General features: G+C 49.1%; 4 protein-coding genes across 4 annotated transcripts; 2 read left to right on the top strand and 2 right to left on the bottom strand.

Annotated features, from left to right (window-relative positions):
- Nucleotides 1–344: 344 nt before the first annotated feature.
- On the bottom strand, nucleotides 345–1,852 carry N7496_010847 (uncharacterized protein; the record flags this gene model as incomplete). The annotated part of the gene is made up of 3 exons (XM_056703760.1): nucleotides 345–857; nucleotides 919–1,431; nucleotides 1,532–1,852. 3 exons carry the CDS (start codon nucleotides 1,850–1,852, stop codon nucleotides 345–347), a joined length of 1,347 nt encoding a protein of 448 aa, XP_056549720.1.
- A 532-nt stretch (nucleotides 1,853–2,384) lies between these two features.
- On the top strand, nucleotides 2,385–9,128 carry N7496_010846 (type I polyketide synthase; the record flags this gene model as incomplete). Its single annotated transcript, XM_056703759.1, has 6 exons — nucleotides 2,385–2,671; nucleotides 2,735–3,017; nucleotides 3,078–6,476; nucleotides 6,537–6,743; nucleotides 6,797–7,351; nucleotides 7,410–9,128. The coding sequence occupies 6 exons, from the start codon at nucleotides 2,385–2,387 to the stop codon at nucleotides 9,126–9,128; spliced, it is 6,450 nt and encodes a 2,149-aa protein (XP_056549719.1).
- Nucleotides 9,129–9,686: 558 nt separating this feature from the next.
- Nucleotides 9,687–10,329, bottom strand: N7496_010845 (aldehyde dehydrogenase; the record flags this gene model as incomplete). Its single annotated transcript, XM_056703758.1, has 3 exons — nucleotides 9,687–9,961; nucleotides 10,026–10,182; nucleotides 10,216–10,329. Coding segments are annotated over 3 exons (546 nt in total), but the record flags the coding sequence as incomplete, so codon positions are not given.
- Nucleotides 10,330–16,210: 5,881 nt separating this feature from the next.
- On the top strand, nucleotides 16,211–16,651 carry N7496_010844 (transposase; the record flags this gene model as incomplete). The annotated part of the gene is made up of 2 exons (XM_056703757.1): nucleotides 16,211–16,474; nucleotides 16,517–16,651. 2 exons carry the CDS (start codon nucleotides 16,211–16,213, stop codon nucleotides 16,649–16,651), a joined length of 399 nt encoding a protein of 132 aa, XP_056549717.1.
- Nucleotides 16,652–23,442: the final 6,791 nt, after the last annotated feature.

The following is a 23,442-nucleotide window of genomic DNA, read 5'->3' as shown; positions in this document are numbered from 1 at the left end:
CCCCAAACCCCCAACAGTCGGACCTTGGGAGACAAATCCACAGATCTTGCATGGGGTATTTAGTAATTTAACTCAAAAAAATACACCAAGACTTTACTAAAGAAAAAACGGCGACTATTTTTTCGGTCGCAAGATTCCGATTTCTTGACTACTACACAGTCACATGACTCGACATACAAACAAATCCAGCGCGTCCCCTCGCGGTTGCATTCCGTTGGCTTACGAGTTAATTAACAAACATCCAAGACCAGCGGCGAACAAATGAGATCAACTGCGTTTAAATAAGATTATCGGGATGCCATACATCACCGTGCTGCGACTCCAGCACGTTCGGCTATGGACAATCACTCATCGAGGGTAACAGTTAGAAGAGACATGACACTACCGCGAGGCTGCGCCACATCCGCGAGTCGCAGCCGTTTATCCGCAAGACTCAACAAATGGATCCAATCATCCAGATCTCTCTCACAACTGTTAAACACCTGAAGCATGGTCAAATCGCGCACGCGAAGAAGGCGCTCCTTAGTCGAGGCTATAGATCCCGGACGCGGCAAAACCGAGTCCATGATGACGATTCGCGAACCCCGACGCATCGCCGGGACCAGCTGCTGCAGGATGCGGACAGCCTCGGGTATAGCCCAATCGTGCAGGATCATGCGGAGCAAGTAAATGTCAGCCCCGATGACTGGCTGTGGCTGGAAGAAATCGTGTGCTTGGAAAGTAACACGCGACGCCAGATCAGGCTTCAATGTTGCGGCCCCTTCGGCAGCGTTCTCGGGGAGATCCTGCACAGTGATTTGCAGCTCTGGGAATGAATTTGCTAGCGCCATGCCTGCATTTCCGGTGGAGCCTCCGACCTTTTGCACTGGTTAGTGTCATTTTGACAGATTGATCGGATGAGCAGCCCGAGAGACTTACATCGACGATCTTCGCTGACCCAAGTGCCGCCCAGTTGAAGCCGGAGAGCAGATGGTCAAGCTTTGTGCCTTCACTGCTGGTGACATTCTTCATGTATCCGGCAAATTGTCGGGTTCGCTCGGGTAGAGTGGCCAAATGATCAAAGAATGGCAAGTCAGTGTTGGCGGCGACATTATAGGCCGTCTCAGTACGCGAATGGCTGGTTGGCCATCGCTCTGTAGCGGCAACCAGACTCAGAGCGGCCGGTACGGAGGCCTCGCACATGAACTGGGCCCAGTCGTTCAAACTCTGGTTGGTCACAAACTGCGCTGATGTCGCCGTGTGTGCAATGCTTCCTGGCTGGGGCTCGTAAAATACTTGACTGGTCATGATCATACGTGCTACAGTCTTCAGTGTCCGCTCGGGGACGCCGGCATCAGCTGCCAGCTCGGCATAAGTAATTGATCCGGTTGAGGGAACCCGTGAGAAGATCCCGAAATGAATCAACCAGTGGAGACACGACAGATATTGGTACTATGTGGATATGGTTAGTCGAGTTAAGAGAGAAGGAAAGGTACAGAAGGAGGCGCAAAGTGCCCTGCCTTGGAGGTGCTGGAGAAAAGGGACCACCCACATGCACTGCCAAATTTGGTAGATACTCTCTAGGTCCTGATGCAAGCTGGAAGATTTTCATTGATGCTTCTAGCAGTGCTTCGCGTGCTTTCTGGACATCAGTGGGAGCGGTGGCTGGAATTACAGTTGAAGCAGCATCGCGATCAAATGACGGGGCATTATGGCCCTCGGCATGTAAAAAGGCGCTCACAATCTGAGCATTGGACGAAATGGAACTTGCCAGCTCACTAAGCAGGTCATCCTTTGTAGCTGGCAGGGACTTAGCATCTGCTGAGCCCTCCGAGACTGGCGAAGGCACGCCGTTGTAAATCAAGGGAGACATGACACGGGCAACAAAATGATACAGATAGTTGAGCATACTATGAGAAGGTGGCGCTAAATTCTCCGGGGAGCACTAATCTCTAAATTAAAAACAAGGGGAAATCAGAGGATAGACACCAGAAAGACACGAACACCAATATACCTCGGAGACCGGGTCTGGTACTTGGTACCTGGTACACTCGGGTTCCGAGTACAAGTCCGGACGCCGGACCTCAACTGCCAGCATTTATCAGCGGTTCGGTCATGATATCGCAATTCCGATCGTGCATGTTTGTCTACCCCGAGTATTACTCGTTCATGATAAGCTTGCAAGTGCTTTTGGTGGCTGTATCCCCGAGGCTTGTCTATGCTGACCCGATGGGGCTGCATGGACACATGGAAGCGCTTCTACTTGTCTCGGGTCATGAAACCTTACTAATACGAATGAACTATATGATCAGGACTTGAGATGTTAAAATGACAGCCGAATACCCGTGGAATCAGATCGGGATGCATCTACTACGTCCCTGTGTGCTAACAAGTCTTCTATCAACATGGCACGCGTTCAGCAAATCATTCTGTTTGGGGATCAAACTGACGACTTTACTTCGCTCCGTTGTCTTCTCACTCCTAATGCAGAACCATTACTGAATGCCTTTCTGAACAAGGCCATACGAGGATTGCGAACGGAGATCAGCTCACTGCCGCTTCAAGTCCGCCAACAATACCCTCATTTCCCGTCGATTGGCAGTTTGCTGGACTGGAGGGATGCTCAGAAAAATGCCTATCCATCTATTGATAGTGCTCTGACCTGTATCAACCAGCTGGCTCACTTCATATAGTAAGTCCATCCTCTTCTAGTCGATGTTGATGCTTGAAGCTGACATTCAATCATTTATTCTAGTGCTCAAAGCGAAGCCTCTACCTATACTAGGCCCTCAGCTACCATAATCGGTGGTCTTTGCCTGGGCTCTCTATCTGCAGCGGCCGTTAGCAGTTGCCAATCTATCTCTGAACTCCCCGATGTTGGAGCACGAACCATCCGGATTGCATTTAGAACGGGCCTGCATGTATCGCGAGTCGGGCGCGCGATTGATCAATCTGAAACGGAGTCATGGTCTATGGTGGTTGCGACACGATCACCAGATGATATTTCACACCGAATCGATAGATTCATTGAAGCCCAGGTTGGTGGTTGATATTTTCCGTCGATATGGATGAACCAAGAGAGTTCTAACCACAAGTAGCATCTACCAACGCATACTCGACCCTATATCAGCGCATATCTGTCTCATGCTGTGACAATCAGTGGACCGCCCACGAGTCTGTTTAGCCTGAGACAATCTGCCGAGTTTACTAGTCTCGCCCCACGATCTATCCCTATTTTTGCTCCTTATCACTCTTCTTCTCTTTTTAACCCTTCCGATTCTGAGTCTATTCTAGGTAACCTTCTCGCCAATGAGAAGGAGACTACAAGCAACATCCCGTTCATCTCCAGTACGAGCGGAAGACTCTTTGAGGGAACCAATGTCCGTTCTCGATTTGAATATGCCCTGGCTCAGATTCTCCTGGAGACTCTCCGCTGGCAGAGCTTTGTCAATGGAATGATCGCGGCGCTCCCTGGTCATGATACCCCTGAAGCCCCACAATTCCATGTCCAGTCATTTGGTAGTTCTGCAGGGCCTCGTCTTGCCGAAGCAATCGAGGCTGCTACCGGCCTCACTCGGTATCAACCCGCCCCTTCCACTAACCCGGCGTTGAAACCGACGGAAAACATCGACTCTTCCAAGATTGCTATCATCGGATACTCTGGCCGGTATCCACACGCCGAGTGTAACGAGGAATTTTGGGACCTGCTCATCAAGGGACTTGACGTGCACGAGGTCGTCCCGGCCACGCATTGGGATGCACGAACTCACGTCGCAGAGCCAGGAAAGGGAAAGAAGAACACAAGTGCCACGCCCTATGGTTGTTGGTTGCAGAACCCAGCGGCGTTTGATGCTCGCTTCTTCAATCTGTCACCTCGTGAGGCCCCTCAGGTAGACCCTGCGCAACGCATTGCCTTGATGACGGCATACGAGGCTATGGAGCGAGCTGGCCTGGTACCTAATGCCACACCATCCACTGCGAAAGACCGTGTCGGTGTCTGGTACGGTGTTACATCCAATGATTGGATGGAGACCAACACGGCACAGAACATTGACACGTACTTCATCCCCGGTGGCAATCGGGCTTTCATTCCTGGTCGGCTGAACTACTGTTTCAAATTCACTGGTCCTAGCTATGCAGTTGACACCGCATGTTCGTCTAGTCTGGCAGCTATTCACCTTGCCTGCAATGCCCTCTGGCGTGGGGAAGTTGACACTGCTATTGCAGGAGGTACCAATATCCTCACGAACCCCGACTTCACGGCTGGTTTGGATCGCGGCCACTTCTTGTCTCGAACGGGCAATTGCAAGACGTTTGATGACGAAGCTGATGGATACTGCCGTGGTGAAGGTGTCGGCACTGTCATTTTGAAGCGTCTTGATGATGCTCTGGCAGACCGCGATCCTATTTGCGGTCTCATCTTGAGTGCCGGGACAAACCACTCTGCCGATGCAGAGTCTATTACCCGTCCCCATTCCGGTGCGCAGCAACATCTTATCCAGAATCTTCTGCGCACGGCTGGTGTTTCACCCTACAGCATTAGCTATGCTGAGATGCATGGAACAGGAACCCAGGCCGGAGATGCTGGGGAGATGAACTCTGTGCTGTCTACGCTGGCCCCATCTTCTGTTCCCTACCGCACTCCAGATCAGCCGCTGTATCTGGGATCCGCAAAGGCTAATATTGGACACGGAGAGGCTGCTTCTGGTGTGTCGAGTCTGATCAAGGTGTTGTTAATGATGGAAAATAATGCCATCGCGCCTCACTGCGGTATCAAGACTCGCATTAACCGCAAATTCCCCACAGATCTTGGCGACCGCAATGTTCATATTGCATTGACTCCCACAGCGTGGGAACAACGACAGGGCGAGCCTCGTCGCGTGCTGGTGAACAACTTCAGCGCCGCTGGTGGTAACACTGCGCTCTTGTTGGAAGACGCACCCCCGTTGCCTGAGCCTACTGAGGAAATCGATCCTCGAACTAATCATCTTGTTGCTGTCTCAGCCAAGTGTGCGTCTTCCCTCGAAGCGAATGTCAAGTCACTACTTGGCTTCATCGAATCCGCTGGAGAAGGCCTCTCTCTGCCGCAGCTTTCGTACACAACAACTGCCCGTCGCATGCACCATCTGCATCGTGTTATTGTGCAAGGCACCAACATCCCCGATATTCAGCAGCAGCTCCAGGCTGCCCTGTCTCGCGGTGACGGTGCTAACCGGCCACTCGGGATTCCTAAACTGGTGTTCGCTTTCACCGGACAGGGTAGCCAATTCGTTGGTATGAGCCGACAGCTCTACGAGTCTATGCCATCATTCCGCAGCAACATGCAGCTCTTGGACCGCATTTCTCAATCACTTGGCTTTGATAGCTTCCTGCCTTTTATTGAGAATGATTCCGATTCCAGCTTGAAGCGCTTCTCACCTATGACTGCACAGCTGGCGAGCGTATGCCTTCAAATTGCGTTGGCCCGTCTCTGGGCGTCGTTCGGAATCATCCCCAGTGCCGTTTTCGGTCATAGTCTGGGAGAATATGCCGCCTTGAATGTGGCAGGTGTCTTGTCCGATGCTGATACCGTCTTCCTTGTTGGTAAGCGAGCACAGCTCTTGGAGGAGCATTGCACTCTGCACACCCACAGCATGTTGGTAGCACGGGCATCAGCGGCAGATGTTGAGTCTGTCGTGTCTGGGATGCAATACGAAATTGCGTGTATCAACGCGCCCGAAGAGACAGTTCTGGCGGGTCCCAATGACCAGATTGAAGCGCTTCAGCAAGCCCTGTCGCAAGCGGGTGTGCGATCCAAGACGATCCCCGTTTCATATGCCTACCACTCGTCCCAGGTTCAGCCCATCCTGGATGATCTGGTTCAGGCAGCTCAGCCGATTGTTTTCAACAAACCGTCGATCCCCGTCCTGTCGCCCCTGCTGGGTGAGATTGTGGAGAATGAAGGAACGTTCGGGCCTGAATACCTCCAGCGACACTGCCGTGAGACTGTGAACTTCCATCGAGCCATGCAGGTAGCTCGAACTGCGGGCATAATCACTGATCGCACCCAATTCGTCGAGATTGGCCCCCATGGAGTGGTGACGGGCCTGATCAAAGCATCCTCGAAGACAGCTCAGGCGCATGCCGTGCCGACTCTGCAGCGCGGACGCGATGACTGGCAGAGCCTGGGCGAGGCTATGTCGACTCTGTACCGTGCCGGGATGGACATTACATGGAATGAGTATCACCGGTCGTTTGCTGCCGCACAGCACGTCATTCGCCTTCCAGCGTATAACTGGAACTTAAAAGAATACTGGGTTCAGTACGTCAATGACTGGTCTCTACGCAAAGGCGATCCGCCTATTATTCAAAATGCTCGTCTGGAGGAATCAACTACGATCCATCGCATTTTGGAGGAGACCAAGGATGGTATCGTGGTTGAAGCCGATTTGTGTCGCAAGGATCTGAGTCCCATCGTACAAGGTCACAACGTTGATGGGATTCCTCTCTGTACTCCGGTTTGTGCTTCCTTTCCCATTCCATCTTTCATAAGGCTTTTGATGCTGACGGCTTTTTAGTCTGTATATGCCGATATTGCCATGACGGTGGGTGAGTACCTCCGCAGCCGCAGCCAATGCCAGGATGTCGACAGCGTGGTTGCAATCACGGAAATGACCATCAAGAAGGCGCTTATTGCAAAGCCCAGTGGCACCCATCTTCTGCGTGCGGCGACAACTGTCAATTGGGACGCAGGCAGTGCCTTGTGTCGATTCCTCACCCACGATGTAAGTCTAACCACGTCTCCATACTGAAATATCCTATACTGACGCTGCGATAGTCCAAGGGTCAGCCCACTAATGAGCACGCACACTGCACGATTCTTCTCTCAAGCCCAACTCGCCGCCCAGCTGCGGAGAAAGACCGTGCTAAGATCCAGAAACGTGTGCAAGAGATGCGTCAGGGTCTGGAGCCTGGCAAAACGCAACGATTCAACCGTGCTATGGTGTACAAGATGATCCGTCCTTTGGCCGAATTCCACCAAGACTATCGCACAATTGAGGAAGTTATCATTGATAGCAAGACCCTAGAGGCTGCTGGTCGCGTTTGCTTCTCTGAGGTGCAATCTCCTGGAAAGTTCCATACCCACCCGTCTTATCTCGACGGCCTGGCTCAGTCTAGTGGATTTGTGATGAACTGCAATGATGACGCTGACCTTGACCGGGAAGTGTTTGTCAACCACGGCTGGAAGAGCTTGCAGTTGTATGAGCCCCTACGGCCAGATGCACACTACAGTACATTTGTGCAGATGGCTGAGGGCGATAGCCGCATGTATGAGGGCGATATGATCGTGATGGACGGGGATACCGTTGTGGCAACCTTCCAGGGTGTTGTGGTAAGTAATTATATTTCCCAGTGGTATCTGCTTGGAGGTGCTAACTTTTTTTCAACAGTCCCAAGGTGTTCCCAGACACGTGTTGCGCTACGTACTCTCGATGGAGAGCGGCGATCCAGCCCTTGTCGCGTCTGCTAAGAAAGCTCTTGTCGCCTCTGCGAAGCAGACACCCAAGACAGGAGCCCCTGCACCAAAGAAGGTTGGCCATCGAAATACTCTATCCCCTCTGGTCGCGGCACCTCCAGTGACTGCAAAGTCACCACCACCAGCCAGCTCATCTTCCCTCGTGGCATCTGCGCTGCAAATCATCTCGGAGGAGAGTGGCGTTGCTCTGTCCGAGCTGGAAGAAAGCTGCGTCTTTTCAGATATGGGGCTGGACTCTCTCCTTTCTCTTGTCATCACAAGTCGATTCCGCGAGGAGCTGCCCATAGACGTACCTGTTGAAGGTTTCTTCATCACCTATCCCACAGTGGCTGATTTGAAGACGTACCTTGGCCAGCATGAAAGCAATGATACAACGCCAACACCAATCCCAGATGTTCCCACGCCTGTTGCTGTCGAGGAATTCCCCGTCTCTGCTCCTCAGGCCAAGGTGGCATCGACCCCTTCAAATTGGACTACTGCACTGTCAATCATCTCTGAAGAGAGTGGAATCAGCATCGCCGAGTTGACTGATGACTGTGTCTTCTCTGACATGGGTATCGACTCATTGCTTTCACTCGTGATTGTTAGCCGATTCGCTGAAGAGCTGGAAATGGACGTTCCCCTTGAATCCATTTTCACTGATTACCCGACCATTGGCGAGATCAAAGTCCTGTTCCTGGCCGATCCATCTAGCAGTGATTACTCGAGCTCAGGCGATGATAACAATGGCAGTCCGGCCTCAGGAGCCATCACTCCATCCTCGGAGACGTCAGAGTACTTCCAGTCTGGTAATAGCGACAAAGATGCAAAGCCAGCAGCCCAACCTGTGCCGAAGACCACATCTGTTCTCTTGCAGGGCTCGCCCGCGAAGACGGAGAAGACGTTGTTCCTCTTCCCCGATGGTGCTGGCTCGGCGACCTCGTACACAGGAATTCCACGGGTCGACTCCAGTGTTTCTGTTGTAGGCCTGAACTCACCTTACCACCGCCAGCCACATCTCTTCAATTGCACCGTGGAGGGCCTGATCAAGAGCTACATTGAGGAAGTCCGTCGTCGCCAACCAAGCGGGCCCTACCACTTCGGCGGTTGGTCTGCAGGCGGTATTTTGGCCTATCGCGCAACTCAAATGATAATCGAGGATTACCAAGAACGAGTTGCAAGTCTCACTCTCATCGACAGTCCCGTGCCCAATGGTCTGGATCGTCTGCCACAGCACTTCTATGATTACTGCAACAAGGTACATCTCTTTGGCAAATGCCAAGGTGAACAAGGTCCTGCCCAGGCGCCTGAATGGCTGGTTCCCCATTTCAACGCCACGATCGACACACTGCACGAGTACTATGCTGCACCCTTGACGCTTACTGAAGCTAACAAGCCCCGCGTATCGATGATCTGGGCTTGCTCAAGTGTCATGGACAATGCGGATATTCCACGGCCGCCGTCCTGTGAAGAGGACACGGAGGGAATGAAGTTTTTAACTGAGGCTCGCACCGACTTTTCGGATAATGGTTGGGCGAGGCTCTTCCCTGGTTGCGAGATTAACATTGAGAAGGCGCATGGCGCCAATCACTTTAGCATGATGAGGGGAGACTTTGCCGCTAACCTTGCATCCTTCATTCATCAGTCGCTCTGATTTTGATTTGTCGCTTTGATGTTTATTATTATAGGTCAGAATGGATACATATTGTAACAGCCAAACTAGTACATGATTCAAGTTCATCTCTTTGAAAAGTAAGAATGCCAGAATGGTCTGCGATAGGATAGGGTCCTTCTCCCAAACATACTAAATCTACAATAGATCTCAGTAAACCGACGCAGACGGTCACCAGAAACATTTCTTGGGTGAAAGTTTGAGGGTCGCCCAGAAGTTCACTTAGGGAATGCTTAGTATATTTAGTATATTTTTTAACGTGATTCTTTACCTACATATATCACAAGGGATGAGAAGCGCATAGGTGGTCAAGTTCTGCTTGTTATGTATTCTCGATTTTCTCTTCTAGGCGCAGACTTCGTTCATGACCATCTCTCGCAACATCTTTAAATTTTCCTTTTAAGTTCTCAAGTTCCGTGCTACAGTCGGTGGAGGTAAAATAGGAATTAGACTATTCATAGTGCAGTAAAATAGACGAAAATTGTCTTATAGTATCATTTTGGTGAATCAAATGGCTCGGCTGATGATATTCCTAACTATTCAAAATAGAGTTTGCGCATTGCAGAATCCCTTCAGACCGTTTGTGCCCCATTCTGTACCAATCCCACTTTCCTTGTGACCACCGCATGGCACCATAGGAGAGAGATCAAAGTGTGTGCTTACCCACACATTTCCAGCCTGGAGCTGTCTGGCGACTCGGTCGGCCTTTGTCAGGTCATTTGTCCACACAGATGCTCCAAGGACCATTCTAGTATTATTCGCACGAGAAATAACCTCCTCTTCGTCTTTCCACGATAGCAAAGGAACAATTGGACCTGACGTTGTACAACATCGTTAGGAGCATTAATTTTGGCTGCGCTGATAATGGAAGTTACTCACCAAAAGGCTCTTCAACCACAATACGGGAATTCTCAGGAGGCCGATCAATCACAGTGGGAGTGATAAAGTAGCCAGGAGAGCTATTCATTTCTCCACCCACAGCAACATCCCAATCCTGGCTTTTGATATCGTCAAAGAAAGTCTTGACCCGCTCATACTACATAGAGTTCTGTAGTGGGCCATGGCTAACTCCTTGCTGGGAGCTATCGCCGAATTTGAAGGCTTTGACATGATTCACCAGGCTGGATTTGAATTCATCAAAAATAGATTCATGAGGGTAGATTCTCTTGATGTTGAGGCAAATCTAGACAAATCAAAGCATTTAAATACTCGATAAAGGCAGAGAGAAATTGGGGGTACAAATCCGGCCCGAGTTCAATGCAAAAAAAGCCACCTGAAATTGTTAGTTCGAAATAGAAAAGGACAAGCAGGGTCAAATTACCTTTTCAGCAACTTTATCTACATCAACGTCAGGAAGTATAATAGCTGGATCATTTCCTCCTCTTTTGAATCATGTGAGTTATGTACCATTGAGTTCTTGTATTCGAAAGACAACTTACAATTCTAGGGTGACCCGCTTCAGTGTCTTCCTTCTCGAAGACTACGAAAGCAGATCGTGGTAAAAAAATCGACAAAGATCAGCTTGGGAAATCAATATCTCGAAACATAAATTGTGAAACAGTCTTCACTTGTCATGGTAGCATCCCTTATACGCCCAATCACCGTGGACATTTATATTAACAGAGTCTTTTGAGCAGTATTGAAAAAGGCCTTCGTGCAAAACTTTGAGACTCACAAGTAAGACCTAGGTTCATTTTTTGAAGGGGGTTACGCTAGCGGGAGTCGTCAAACAAAGGGGTGAGCCAGTGTGAACCGGGTCTGACAAAAGCGAGCGAAAAGGTTACTCTTTGAAATTCCTCCAATATCGGAAAACGCGAGCGCCCAGGAACATGAAAATCATTGAAACAAGGCTCTCCTGCTGCTGATGGTCTGCCTGTATTAGCCGAACTCATCGCTGTCGAGGGAACAGCTCAACTCATGTAGAAAGATTACACCTCGGGTGTAGACAATCATATCATCATTAACGACAGCCGGAAGCCGGGCGCATCGCTTCGAAACAGAACCAAAACCAACCGACCCCTATTGCCTACGCCGAGTTATTGTTGTGAGCCATTCGGAAGCATATACCTGTATAATCCGGTACTTACAGAAGTGAGAGGGTGATATCGCCCTCGATCCTGGCCTTTAATTGGACTTCAATGTCAAGGTTAAGATCCAGCCGTAGTCTTAATTGATCGTTGCTCTTTTTTGGGCTTTCAGGCGCCTCAGTTAAGTCGCCGGTAACCAAACTTTTTGCATGTGGATGTGTCCGTTCTGTCTGTTCCGGTTTTTTAATTTCACGGCTTCTGCCTGGCGCTAATTGCATCTCTCTACCAGATACGCTCGAAAATGACTGATGTTGACTTGCACCACTTCTTCGGGCCCGGAGGTTTTCGGATGTTCTCTGTGTGTGCTCAAGTGTGGGAAATCGGTCTGGCTCGGGCGAGTCTGCGAGTCTCATTTTCTGTGGGGGGAGGTTATCGCTTAGGTTTCTTTGGTCTTGCGATTCAGGATCATTGTCCGAAATCTCCTGGAGAAGAATAAGTCATTGTACTCTCGGGAATATGGGAAGAGCCACGTGCGCTGTTGTTATTATGCTCTAAATCCATTTCGAACTAATAGTGATGAAAGCAAATACGACATAGTTCTCGAAAATGGTTGTGAGAAGGCGTGCATAGAAATGGGAAGTAATTTCGCCTCCTGACGTCAATATTTCACCAAGGACAAAGGTAATTACAACGCACAGATAATTTGTGATTGGACAGCACGTGACGAAGGAATCCAAACACACAGTACAGTGGCTGGGACTCACTAGTTAACGTGGTTCACGGCCGGTCGGGACACGGCCGTGCTGGACAACCTCTACACCATACTAAGCGACTTTTTTCAGGTTACATATATCAACAAAGAGAGTATAGCTCTGCTTAGATGTTTTTTGGATATGATTTCCAAGTATAAGAAGTACTCTAGCATAGCTAATGTATTTAGACAATAATTACTGCTATGACAAAAAATACGCTCTAGGCGGAGATTGGCTTAATCCCAACATATCGGTCCCTATTTTTCCCACTCTCTGTCGATCCGGCAAATAATGATTCGGGAAATAACGATCCGAAAGATAAAGATTTATCTTCTGCCGAACTAGAAGTTGCAGGTTAAGTGCTTAAGCCTGGTGATTATATCCATTTTACAAGTGCTTTGGTCCTTGATGCACAGGTAGACTGTCTCATCGTGCTCTTACCGAACACAGTCGCCAAATAGTTCGAATTACCATGTTCTGTTTGTACTACGAGTTTCAATCAGTACTCTTGAGTTTCTATATTTGAACAAGCAGAGTAACAACGCAGTCGCTCCCGGACACTCTACGTTTCCCTCGGGACTATGACATAGCTCGTCAGCCTGTTGAAGACTCTTCGTATGTATGTCAGTGGCAAGCGGTCCTATAGCCCTCGAGATATTGTGGTTTCATCATGACTAAAATTGAATAAATGGCTTTACCCCCATCTCTGGACACCTACTTTCGTAGAGCTAGTTTTAAGCAGCCTACATTTACTATTCGCGATTGTTTGAAGCTCCCATGGCCAATTGAAACAGTGAACCCATGATCAACAGTCATTCCAACTTTTGGCAGCAGCAACCCTCGTAGAGCTCCCAAAACCGAACGTGTATCTCCGAATGGGGGCGATGAATTGCAGCTGTACTAACCAAATCAGCAATCTGGGGCGTAGTCCGGATCGAGTACCACGGCATATCTAGCAGATGAACGGCCTTTCTCGCCTCCTGCCGCGTCCCAGTATGCCCGCCTCGTAACTCTTGAACGCTCGGTGCAGCCCGCGGCAAACCGCCACGTTCGTCATTCCTTCGTCCCGCAGCGTTTCGTACCTCCGCATCAAGCTCTTTGGTGGTTACTATGGACTCCGAGATTTGGTTGAACTCTTTTGATACGTTAGCTTTCAAATCCGGCCGTGGTGTATTAGAGCCTGACTTGAAGTTCGATTTCGGATCTAGCTGTTGAACCTGGGATATAATTTCCAGAAAATTGAGACTTTTGAAAGGTAGAATTCAAGTATTTCAGCTAATTGGAAAGACAGGAAACTAGTGTCAAATACTTTATATCGGAATTGGCGATGAAGGAGATGCAGCGTGAGGACTAAGCGCACCCTTCATACAATGTGGCCGCTAACTAAATTTAGCCCGACAAAATAAGTCGGACATTGATGGACTTGGAGACGCAGGCTTGCTAGTACGCAGTAGCAACGGTTTATACCAGAGGCAGGAACAATAATTAGTTAGTTCTATTCTTATGCCTCGAATTTTAGAGAAATTTATTGCTTGAAAACAATTATCACTGTGGTATCGTTCGCTGTGAGATGGATCGTCCCGTCCATTGGAAGTAGATATGTCATCTCCCCCTGCAGTCCAATCACGTCCACCACAAGTCATTCATTAGATAGCCTGGTTGCCTGGTCGGAAGTGATTTGTCCAATGGAGCACTCGGGAAACTGGGACAGGTATTCAAACGCCGAATCCTCCTCCGTCTCGACGTTTACATGCAAGCGTTCAGCGCAAAAGCACGTAGGAGAATCTAATAGGTTGATATTTCCAGTATATGGGTCATTGGATTATTATTCATGGAAGGAATCTTTCTGTCTCTCTACTCGATTTTGTTTCCAGGGTTTGTTTTGTGTACTGAATTTCCGCTGGCAGGAGCCTACGTGAGGTCTTGATCTTCTCTATTTCCAATCGAGCTCTGTGCTTAATGGGCGTCAAAGAGGTTGGTTGTAATTAGGCTAGGTGTGAGAAAAGCATTAGGGATCTCAATCTAATGTATTTTCGTCACAAAACTTGACCGATCTCTGTTTAGCGAGGCACAATTCGCAACTTAAATAGACAATATCACTGAATTTCTTTCATTGGTACTAGCCATCCCATGTCTATTCCTCTAACAACTAAACAAGGTAATTAACTACCTCTTGATCGGTTGATAAGCTTTGAACCTACCAGACTAACTATAATATACCATCGGGAGTAGCGGAGCGTAACATAGTAACTACTTAATAAAAAGTAGTTTAAATTTTCAATAGCCTGGCCGTGTACTCCTTCCGTCTACGATCGCTATTCTAATCGTATAGACACTACTATACGCTAGTTAACGTAATTCCCGCCCGAGTGAAACACCCGGTCGAGTGAAACACCCCATCAGAAATCGCGCGTTCCTACCTACTTACCTACTTCAACAATCTACCATGCCACTAATTCGCACTGAATCCTGGCAAAAAGCGACCGAGTAAGAGGGCAGGGTTCTGTTAGCCTTATAAGCTTTCCAAAAGGGTCAATTCAAATCAATTCGCGCAGCTGCGAAGTAATTTAGTGTATCTCATGTTACCTTATCTCGAAGGGCGAATAGCCTACCCTCACGCGTCGATACACGCCTAAACGGTCATAAACTGACCCAGTTAGAGGAGGATTCGCTTACTGAATGGATTCTCTCTATGGATACGCGTGGAGCAGCGCCTAGGCTAGTAACTGTGGGAGAAATGGCTAATATCCTTCTTGCTGCGCGTGGTAGCTACCCTCCGCCTACCGTTGGAAAGAATTGGCCATCAACCTTCATCAACCGCCGCCCTGAGCTTCGTACACGCTCCTCGCGAAGGAAGGATTACCAAAGAGCCCTAAACTAAGATCCGAAATCAATTCAGTAGTGGTTCGCGACCGTACAAATTGTGATTGACGAGAACGGTATATAACTAGAGGATATCTACAACTTTGATAAGATAGGCTTTATAATAGGCCTTATATCTTCGTAGAAAGTAGTCACAAGAGCTGAATACTACGGTCGGAGATCCCTTCTATAACCAGGAAATCGCGAATAGGTTACTACGATCGAAGCAATCTACGTAGATAGCTATTCACTACCGCTATGTATAGTCTTTAAAGGCAAAGTGGCTATTGTAGGATGGTTTAACGAAAACCTACCGAAAGACTAGCGAATCGAGGTCTTAAAGAATAGCTAGACTACCGATAATATTAGCCTACGCTAGCTAGAAAAGCACTTTATCCTACACACGAATTCGCGCGTACGGGGTCGGTTTCGGCTATTAATTCTTGACGGTTATATTAGCCACCTTACACCCTAATTCGACCGAATCTATGCAGAAAACGATATTATACCTCTTTATATACCTACGCATTTATCGTATCTACTATAGCCACTAGATATTGGGTATTTTGTAGTGCTTAAGCGCGCGTACGGTCGATTCGTTAGCGATCTTACGCGCAGAGGATATAACTATATCGACAAGCACGATTTCTTAGTGGATTACTAGTACGCACGGCTAGAAGCGTTCTAATTAATCAATCCTACTATCAAAAACAGCTTCGTAGCTAGTGGTCTAGTACTATTAGGTACCGAGAGAGTGCTTAACAAGCTTAATATCTCTCTACGAACTCCTACACTACTAAGCAGCCAGCTAAGCAGCAGATCTAGCTAATTCACACTAAAGACGCCTAAGACAGTCGCTTAATTATATAAGTAAGCATCCTCGCTTAGGCAATTACTAAAGTAACGGTCAAATAGCCCTCCTACGCCGTCGAAGACCGTACTAGCGTAACTTGTTAAAGGGTACGAGATAGTTATACATAGCGCAGCCCTTCTTAGTCAGGAGAACGCTAATCTACGCGTAGCAAATAAGAAGATCGTCAAGAAGCGTAATCGGTCGCATAGGTTTATACCTTGCGAAGAAGGTTTAACCGTCGAAGAGGGTCTACAACTAGTTAAACAGCTAGACTAGCCGGTAGAAGATGACGTGGTAGATTCGCATATAGAGGTTGAATTACCTAGTCCGCTAATTAGGCCGGTAGCTAGGGCTCCGCCTAGGTGTAGTGGGTGTAGGGAGATTGGTCACAGGATTAATGTATGTAAAAATCGCTATATCTAGTTAAATTAATAGGTGCTAGGTGAGATATCCGTGTCTTACTGCCCACCCACCGCTTACGCTTATGGGTGTGCCCACAATCCCCGTCATTCCACAATCCCCGTCACTTTTCTACCAGCCACCTACTACTATCCAATTCAACCACACAACATGCCTAAAAACGCCGAATTTGACGAATCTCGCATTGCCGAAGCCTGTAAGGCAGTCCTATTGCAAAAGAAGCCTAAAATCGCAAAAATTGCGCGTGAATTCGGTGTATCTCGCACTACCTTGTCCGATCGCGTCAAAAAGGCCAAATCGCCAACTACACCCCCTAAATCGCAGAAAAACGTCCTAGACCAATCGCAGGAGAAAGCCTTAGTCAATTGGATAGTCCAAATGCATGGCTGGAACCTCCCACCCACACCGACGATAGTAGGCGCATGGGCAAATCGTGCGTTAACCCGATCGGGCTAGCCGGATAGGCAGGTTAGCAAGAATTGGCCCTATCTCTTTATGAAGCGCCTACCGAAGGATCTTGGCCTTAGTCCTGTGAAACAAAAGACTAAGGAACTAAAGCGAATTCAAGCGGAGGACGCAGGCCTTCTTTAGCACTAGTACGACTAACTAAAAGCCGTCCTCTATAACGTCCCCGCACGTTTAGTATATAACTTCGATGAATACGGCTTCTAACTATTACGCGGTGCCAACTGGTCACTGTGAGTAGACGTGGAGTAGAGCGATAATACCTTATTATAAACAAGGACAATCCAAGTTTACTAACTAACGGCCGATTACAGCTTCCGTACTTATCGACTGCGAATTCCAAGAGCGTCTCTCAATCGTACCCTTACCCCGCGAGGCCTTACTTCGGATTAGATCCTGTTAAGCGTCTTACAGAACGTGCCAGAGTGCGCGCCAAGTAAGTCAATCACTAAGTGTTACCACAGAGTGATTCCCCTACTTATAGGTTGGGTTATCTTGAGGGTGAACTATGAAGTGCAAAGTACTAAAGGTAGTAACTAAGTAATAATGTGCAATTGATCGCGAAGAACTAAATATATAGTGGTGAAAGAGCGTCCTTATATATCCAGTCCTTCCTATCAGGCGATAAGTCGGAACTTATCACTCGATGCTATCCGGACTCATCGCTAGATGAGTCGAGCTTATCACTTAATAAGTCGTCACGTGACTACTTGTTTAGGTAATTCGTTATGCCAGACACTGTCCGAGATATATATAGCTATACACATAGGATATTATCTATCCTAAGGGCACGGTGTCCTTGATCACCCTAAGCGATCACTAATCGTGGTTGTGTAAAATACCCTCTTACACGGACCCACTTTACTCCTAGGAGCACCTTTTCTATGTGATTTCGCTCCTAGGAAGTATATATGTAATACTTCCTATTGGTTACACGTGACTCCTATAGGTGTCGTCTTTCTTACGGGTCTGGTTAGCTGACGTTGTCCCCCGCGGGTTTCTAACGGTCTGCCTCGTAATATCATCCCCCCTCTTCTTACGCTAGTGTCCTCAGCGGCTATAAGTGTCACGGGCCAGTGCCCGATATAGGTCACGTGTATCACGAGACCTTGGCATGTTGACGTGGGGAACGCACGGGATAAACTTCTTCTCCTTAAGCTTTTTGTAAACAGCATGTTGGCCTAGTCAGATTGAATCAAGTCTTACTTCAGCCCCTTCACATACAAAAAGCTTCCTTCTACACCTAGAAGTATCATTGGTCATTGGAAAGTCCTAGGAAAACGACCTAGGCACTCATTGGAAATACCCCTGAATCCCCAGCGATTCAGCGACGAACACCTATTAGAACGGAATCCTCGCGCATAAACTCTTAGCGCTCGAGACGTATTGGAAAGTCCTAGAAGACCTCAATTCCTAGGCATATTAGATCATTGGCACATTGGAAGCGGAAGGTAGACGAAAAGCGACCGAAGCATTACCGGCACGCTACACAACCCCTGGCAGCTATGCAGCACCAGGAATCGACGAGCCCTCCTGGGTGGGCGCAAACGCTACTGCAACAGATAGCACAGACCCAGGCTATGCAGAACGAAGAACGGGAGCGGCACTACCAACAGGAAGCTGCTCAAGAAGAACGGATGCGTCGCCTGGAAGCAATGCTAGAGCGCCAAGTCTCACTGGCCACAACGACAACCGCGACGAAAGAAGGACAGGCGACACCAGCGCGATCGGCTACCGAATCGGTGCCGATCTCCCCACGAACAGAGATCATTCACCGACCGAAGCCCCGTCTCCCAGACCCAAAGTTATTCGGGGGAAGCACGAGCGATTGGCCAACCTGGCGAATTTCGATTGAGAACAAGCTTAGCGTAGACGGCGAAGCTATTGGTTCTCCCCAGGACCAATTCATATATGTCTTCTCTAGACTAGAGAAGCTTGCATGGAAGAACACCGGAACCTTTGTGAAACTCCGCCGAGACACTGGCGAACCACAGGCCTTGCTCGACTACCTCGAGAATATCTACGGAGACCCGAATGTCAAAGCACGCGCAGCCAGGCGACTCCACCAGATTCGGCAACCGGAAGACATGAGCTTTTCTAGGTTCCTGCCACGGCTAGAAAAGGAATTCGCTGATGCAGACGCTCTTGATTGGCCTAATGAGGCTAAGCGACAGATTCTTCTTAGCGCACTCAATAAGACAATGACGAATTCGTTAATGAATCGGGGTATCCCCGCTACCTTTTCGGACCTGATTTCTCGGCTTCACGAGATTAGCTCCGATATGGATGCCCTTGACATCACAAGAACGGAACGAGCACGCAAGTCGCATACGCCTGGACAGAATGACGACGAAATGGATTCGACGCCTACTGTGTCGGTAAACCGAACCGAAACCTACACGAAACACCACCGATCCAGGACTGGAGTGCCGAAGCAGGCTCAATGGGTTAGCCAGGACGTACTAGAGCAGCGGCGGGCCGATAGGAAGTGCCTACGATGTGGAAAGGTCGGCCACTTTATCGGGACGTGCACACTACTACCAGCACAACGGCCTAGTAGTGCACGGATTGCGTCCGCTTCGAGCAAGAAGGGAAAGGAGCGTACGGTCAAAGTGAAGAAATCGAAGCCTGTGAGCGACCAAGATTCAGTCACAACAGCCTCTGACGACGAAGATGTGACTACTGAGGATGGATCGGGAAAAGAATAGCTCCTGTTCTGAGCCGCGAGCAGGAGCAAAAGGGGGTCGAAAAGCTACTGGAACGTGAGACATTACCGTTCATAGTCGATGCTAGAGTGAATGGAATCCAATTTACACAAGCTCTCGTCGATAGCGGTTGCCGCTGTTATGCAACAGTAAATGAGTCCTTAGTCCAGTTATTCGACCTCCCGCGCATCAAGATACAGCCACGAATCCTCGACGGAGTTATACCGAATCAGTACCGAATCACCCACGCCACCCACTTCGACCTTGATATCCACGGCCATCAACAAGGCCGTGTGTTCGCCTATATTATCGGACCACAAAGTGATAGTATGATACTAGGAGACCCATGGTTACACGACGTGAACGGGCGATATTCAGCAAGAAGAGGATACCTAGATATTTTCACAAGGTCTGGGGAGCGGACGAGGTGCTGGAATCGCACAGATCGCACTATTGGGCCTATTGGGGTGAGGGCACTACGTGTTGCCCAAGCCGAGGCACTATCTATCCGGCAACTCATACAGAGCGTATCGGATATGAATCGCCTGCGAATCGGTAGGGTTTCGCTAGACGACATCGAGAGAGCACTTCGTCCTAAGAAGCATATCGACCCAAAGGACAAGCTACCAAAACACTACTGGCGGTGGATAGCGGTTTTTAGCCAACAACTTGCTGATCAGCTACCACCACACCGGCCTGGGGTCGATCACAAGATCCCTTTGAAACGCGACCGAAACGGCGTCGAAGAGCCACCACCTTATGGTCCTCTTTATGGCATGAACAAGGAAGAACTCCTTTACCTACGGAAAACGTTAACAGACCTACTCGGGAAGAACTTTATACGTGTGAGCCAATCGCCCGCGGCGGCACCGATCTTGCTAGTCAGAAAGCCAGGTGGAGGCGTACGCTTCTGTGTTGATTACCGAGGGTTGAATGAGCGAACAGTGAAAGATCGCTACCCTCTACCACTAATTCGAGAGACATTGCGGAATATAGGCCAAGCCCGCTGGTTCACGAAGCTTGACATTATCGCGGCCTTCCATAAGATTCGTATTCACCCTGGAGAAGAATGGAAGACGGCATTTCGGACGCGATACGGGCTCTACGAGTGGAACGTGACGCCCTTTGGGTTAACCGGCGCACCAGCAACGTTCCAGAGGTATATCAATCAGACGCTACGAGAGTACCTTGACGACTTTGTGTCAGCATACGTCGACGACATAATAATTTACACCAACGGAACGCTAGCGGATCACCGCCGAAAAGTCGGCGATGTGCTACAGAAGCTAATGGATGCTGGGCTACAATGTGACATTGCGAAGTCGGAGTTCGAACAGGACTCAGTGAAATACCTTGGCTTCGTCGTCGAAGCTGGAAAGGGGATTCACGTTGACCCAAAGAAGGTGGAAGCTATCAGAGCATGGGAGAGACCGAAGTCTATACGGGATGTGCGAAGCTTTATTGGGTTTGCGAACTTCTACCGGCCATTTATACCAGGATTCGCCGACCTTTCGGCACCGTTAACACGGCTAATGAAGAAAGACGCTATATTCAAATGGAACGACGATTGCCAACAGGCCTTCGCGGAACTAAAAGAGCTATTCATAAACGCACCAATCTTGGCACATTTCGAAGAGGATCGCCAAACAGTCGTGGAAACTGATGCCTCCGGCTGGGCAACTGGCGCGGTTCTATCGCAATATGGACCGGACGGGCAGCTATGGCCATGCGCCTATCTATCTCAGAAGCTATCTCCAGCAGAATCAAACTACGAGATCCACGATAAGGAGCTTTTAGCGATTATACGTGCTCTACGCGAATGGAGACCCGAGCTGAAAATGGTGCCTCGATTCACTATCGTGACGGACCATAAGAACCTTCGATACTTCGGAAAAGCACAACATCTTAACGAACGGCAGATGCGATGGGCAGATCTCTTAACAGAGTTTAACTTTGACCTCCGTTATCGCCCTGGCAAGCTTGCGGTGAGGCCGGATGCACTATCACGACGGAGTCAAGATATGCCTAAGAGTATCACTGACGAAAGGCTATCGAACCGCTTCCGAGTCCTACTCAAAAGGGTCAAGATCAAAACGGGACGACTAGACCCTCAACCAGCCGAAGATCGACCTAGCGAGGAGGTCGATTTCGAGAAGGATATACCCCTCTTCGAAGAAGAAGAGCTTCAGGCAGAATGGAAAAGGGCGAGGGCGTCCGACTCGATCTACCAACGAATCTCCCACGCTTTGCTAACAGGGGAGCGCCGAATCGCTACCGAGACAAACATCAAGACAAGCCTATCGGAGTGCCATTTAGACGATCGGGGGGTGCTCCATTTTAGACAACGGATCTGGATTCCCGATAATGAGGTCTTACGCACGGGGATTATACAGAAGGTCCACGATTCACACGTCACGGCGCATCCTGGGCGAGACGCTACCTATTCGATACTGTCTCGACGGTTCTTCTGGCCAGGAGCAGCAAAGGATGTACGACGCTTTCTGCGTAATTGCACAATCTGCGGACGGAGCTCAGTATGGCGAGACACGAAGCATGGACTATTAAAGCCACTACCGATTCCACAGCGAATCTGGGCCGAGATATCAGTGGACTTTATCACCGGGCTGCCACCCTCCGGCCCTACAGGAGCGACGAATTGTATGGTTATAACTGACCGGTTGACGAAGAGCGTGGTTCTGATCGGAATGAAGAATACGACGGCAGAAGATGTAGCGGAGGTGTTCCTCACACACTTCTATATGCATCATGGGGTGCCACTAACGATTGTGAGCGACCGTGGCCCCCAATTTGTGAGTTCTTTCTGGGAAAGGGTATGCGAAAGGCTATCGATTCAACGCCGATTATCCACCGCTTTTCACCCCCAGACCGACGGCGCAACAGAGCGTGCTAATCAGGAGATCGAACGAATTCTACGTGTGTTCACGACGTACGCACAGGATAACTGGAAGGATCTACTGCCAATAGTTGCTGTGGCAATTAATAATCGTGACGCTGCTTCAACCGGAATCTCGCCATTCTTCTTCACCCACGGCTATCACGTCGACCCGATTGGTATCGATGAAGCAGGGCAACTAGAAGACGCCCTAACACCACCACGAAAGGCAGGCGAAACGTTCGTGAATCGCCTTCGGGAAGCCACCGATTGGGCCCAGGCCGCCATGGCTTCTGCACAGGCCCTTCAAGAAGAACAAGCGAACCGGCGCCGACAGGCCGCGCCTGTCTATAAGAAGGATGACTGGGTCTGGTTAAACCTTCGGAATGTACGCACTCAACGACCGTCAAAGAAGTTAGATTGGCTGCACGCTCGATACCGAGTAGTAGACGTTCCGTCACCGTTCACAGTCCGACTAGATGTGCCCACTGGTATACACCCAGTGTTCCATATTGAGTTAGTTCGTCCGGCAGCGACGGATCCATTCCCATCTCAGCTAGTGGACGATCTACAGCCACCGCCATTACTGGTTGCTGGAGAGGAGGAATACGAGGTTGAGCAGATCTTAGCTGTCCGACGGAGGAAGATTAGGCGAGGATATCGTGACGAAGTACTAGTGAAGTGGAGAGGATGGGCAGAGCAGACGTGGGAAACACTAGATTCAGTGCGGGATTGCAGCGCCCTAGATACCTTTGAGGAGCAGCACGGCACTGTTTCGGACGTGATTCGTCAGCAAATCGGCACCGAAGCCCATATCGTCGTGCCCCTAACGAGACTAAGACTAGGAGGGGGTATTGTCACGGGCCAGTGCCCGATATAGGTCACGTGTATCACGAGACCTTGGCATGTTGACGTGGGGAACGCACGGGATAAACTTCTTCTCCTTAAGCTTTTTGTAAACAGCATGTTGGCCTAGTCAGATTGAATCAAGTCTTACTTCAGCCCCTTCACAATAAGTAGTGTGTTCCCTAGTTTACTCGTGCGTATGTTTTTTAGTTTTCCTTCTTTTCCTTTTATGATATTATCTCGCCGTACTAACCATATCTTCTAAGGCTTCCGTCCGTAAGAACGCCTTAACTCGTCGCATCGAGGACGAGGATTTCCGGTCCGCTATTCCCTATAAACGTTATATTCGTCTGAAGAGAGTGTGTATTCGTGCCGACTGTTCCGATCGCTATAGCGATTGTGTCCGTGGCGGCGGAGGAGTGAAGTGCACGATGTCTAATCCCACTTTTACTGATGCCGAATGGAGGCGGTTA

Source organism: Penicillium cataractarum (assembly GCF_028827025.1).
Source record: "Penicillium cataractarum strain IBT 29864 chromosome Unknown utg000009l, whole genome shotgun sequence".
In the NCBI taxonomy this organism is placed as follows: domain Eukaryota; kingdom Fungi; phylum Ascomycota; class Eurotiomycetes; order Eurotiales; family Aspergillaceae; genus Penicillium; species Penicillium cataractarum.
Note: the sequence above shows the minus strand (reverse complement) of the source record. Positions and strands in the feature narration are given on the sequence as shown.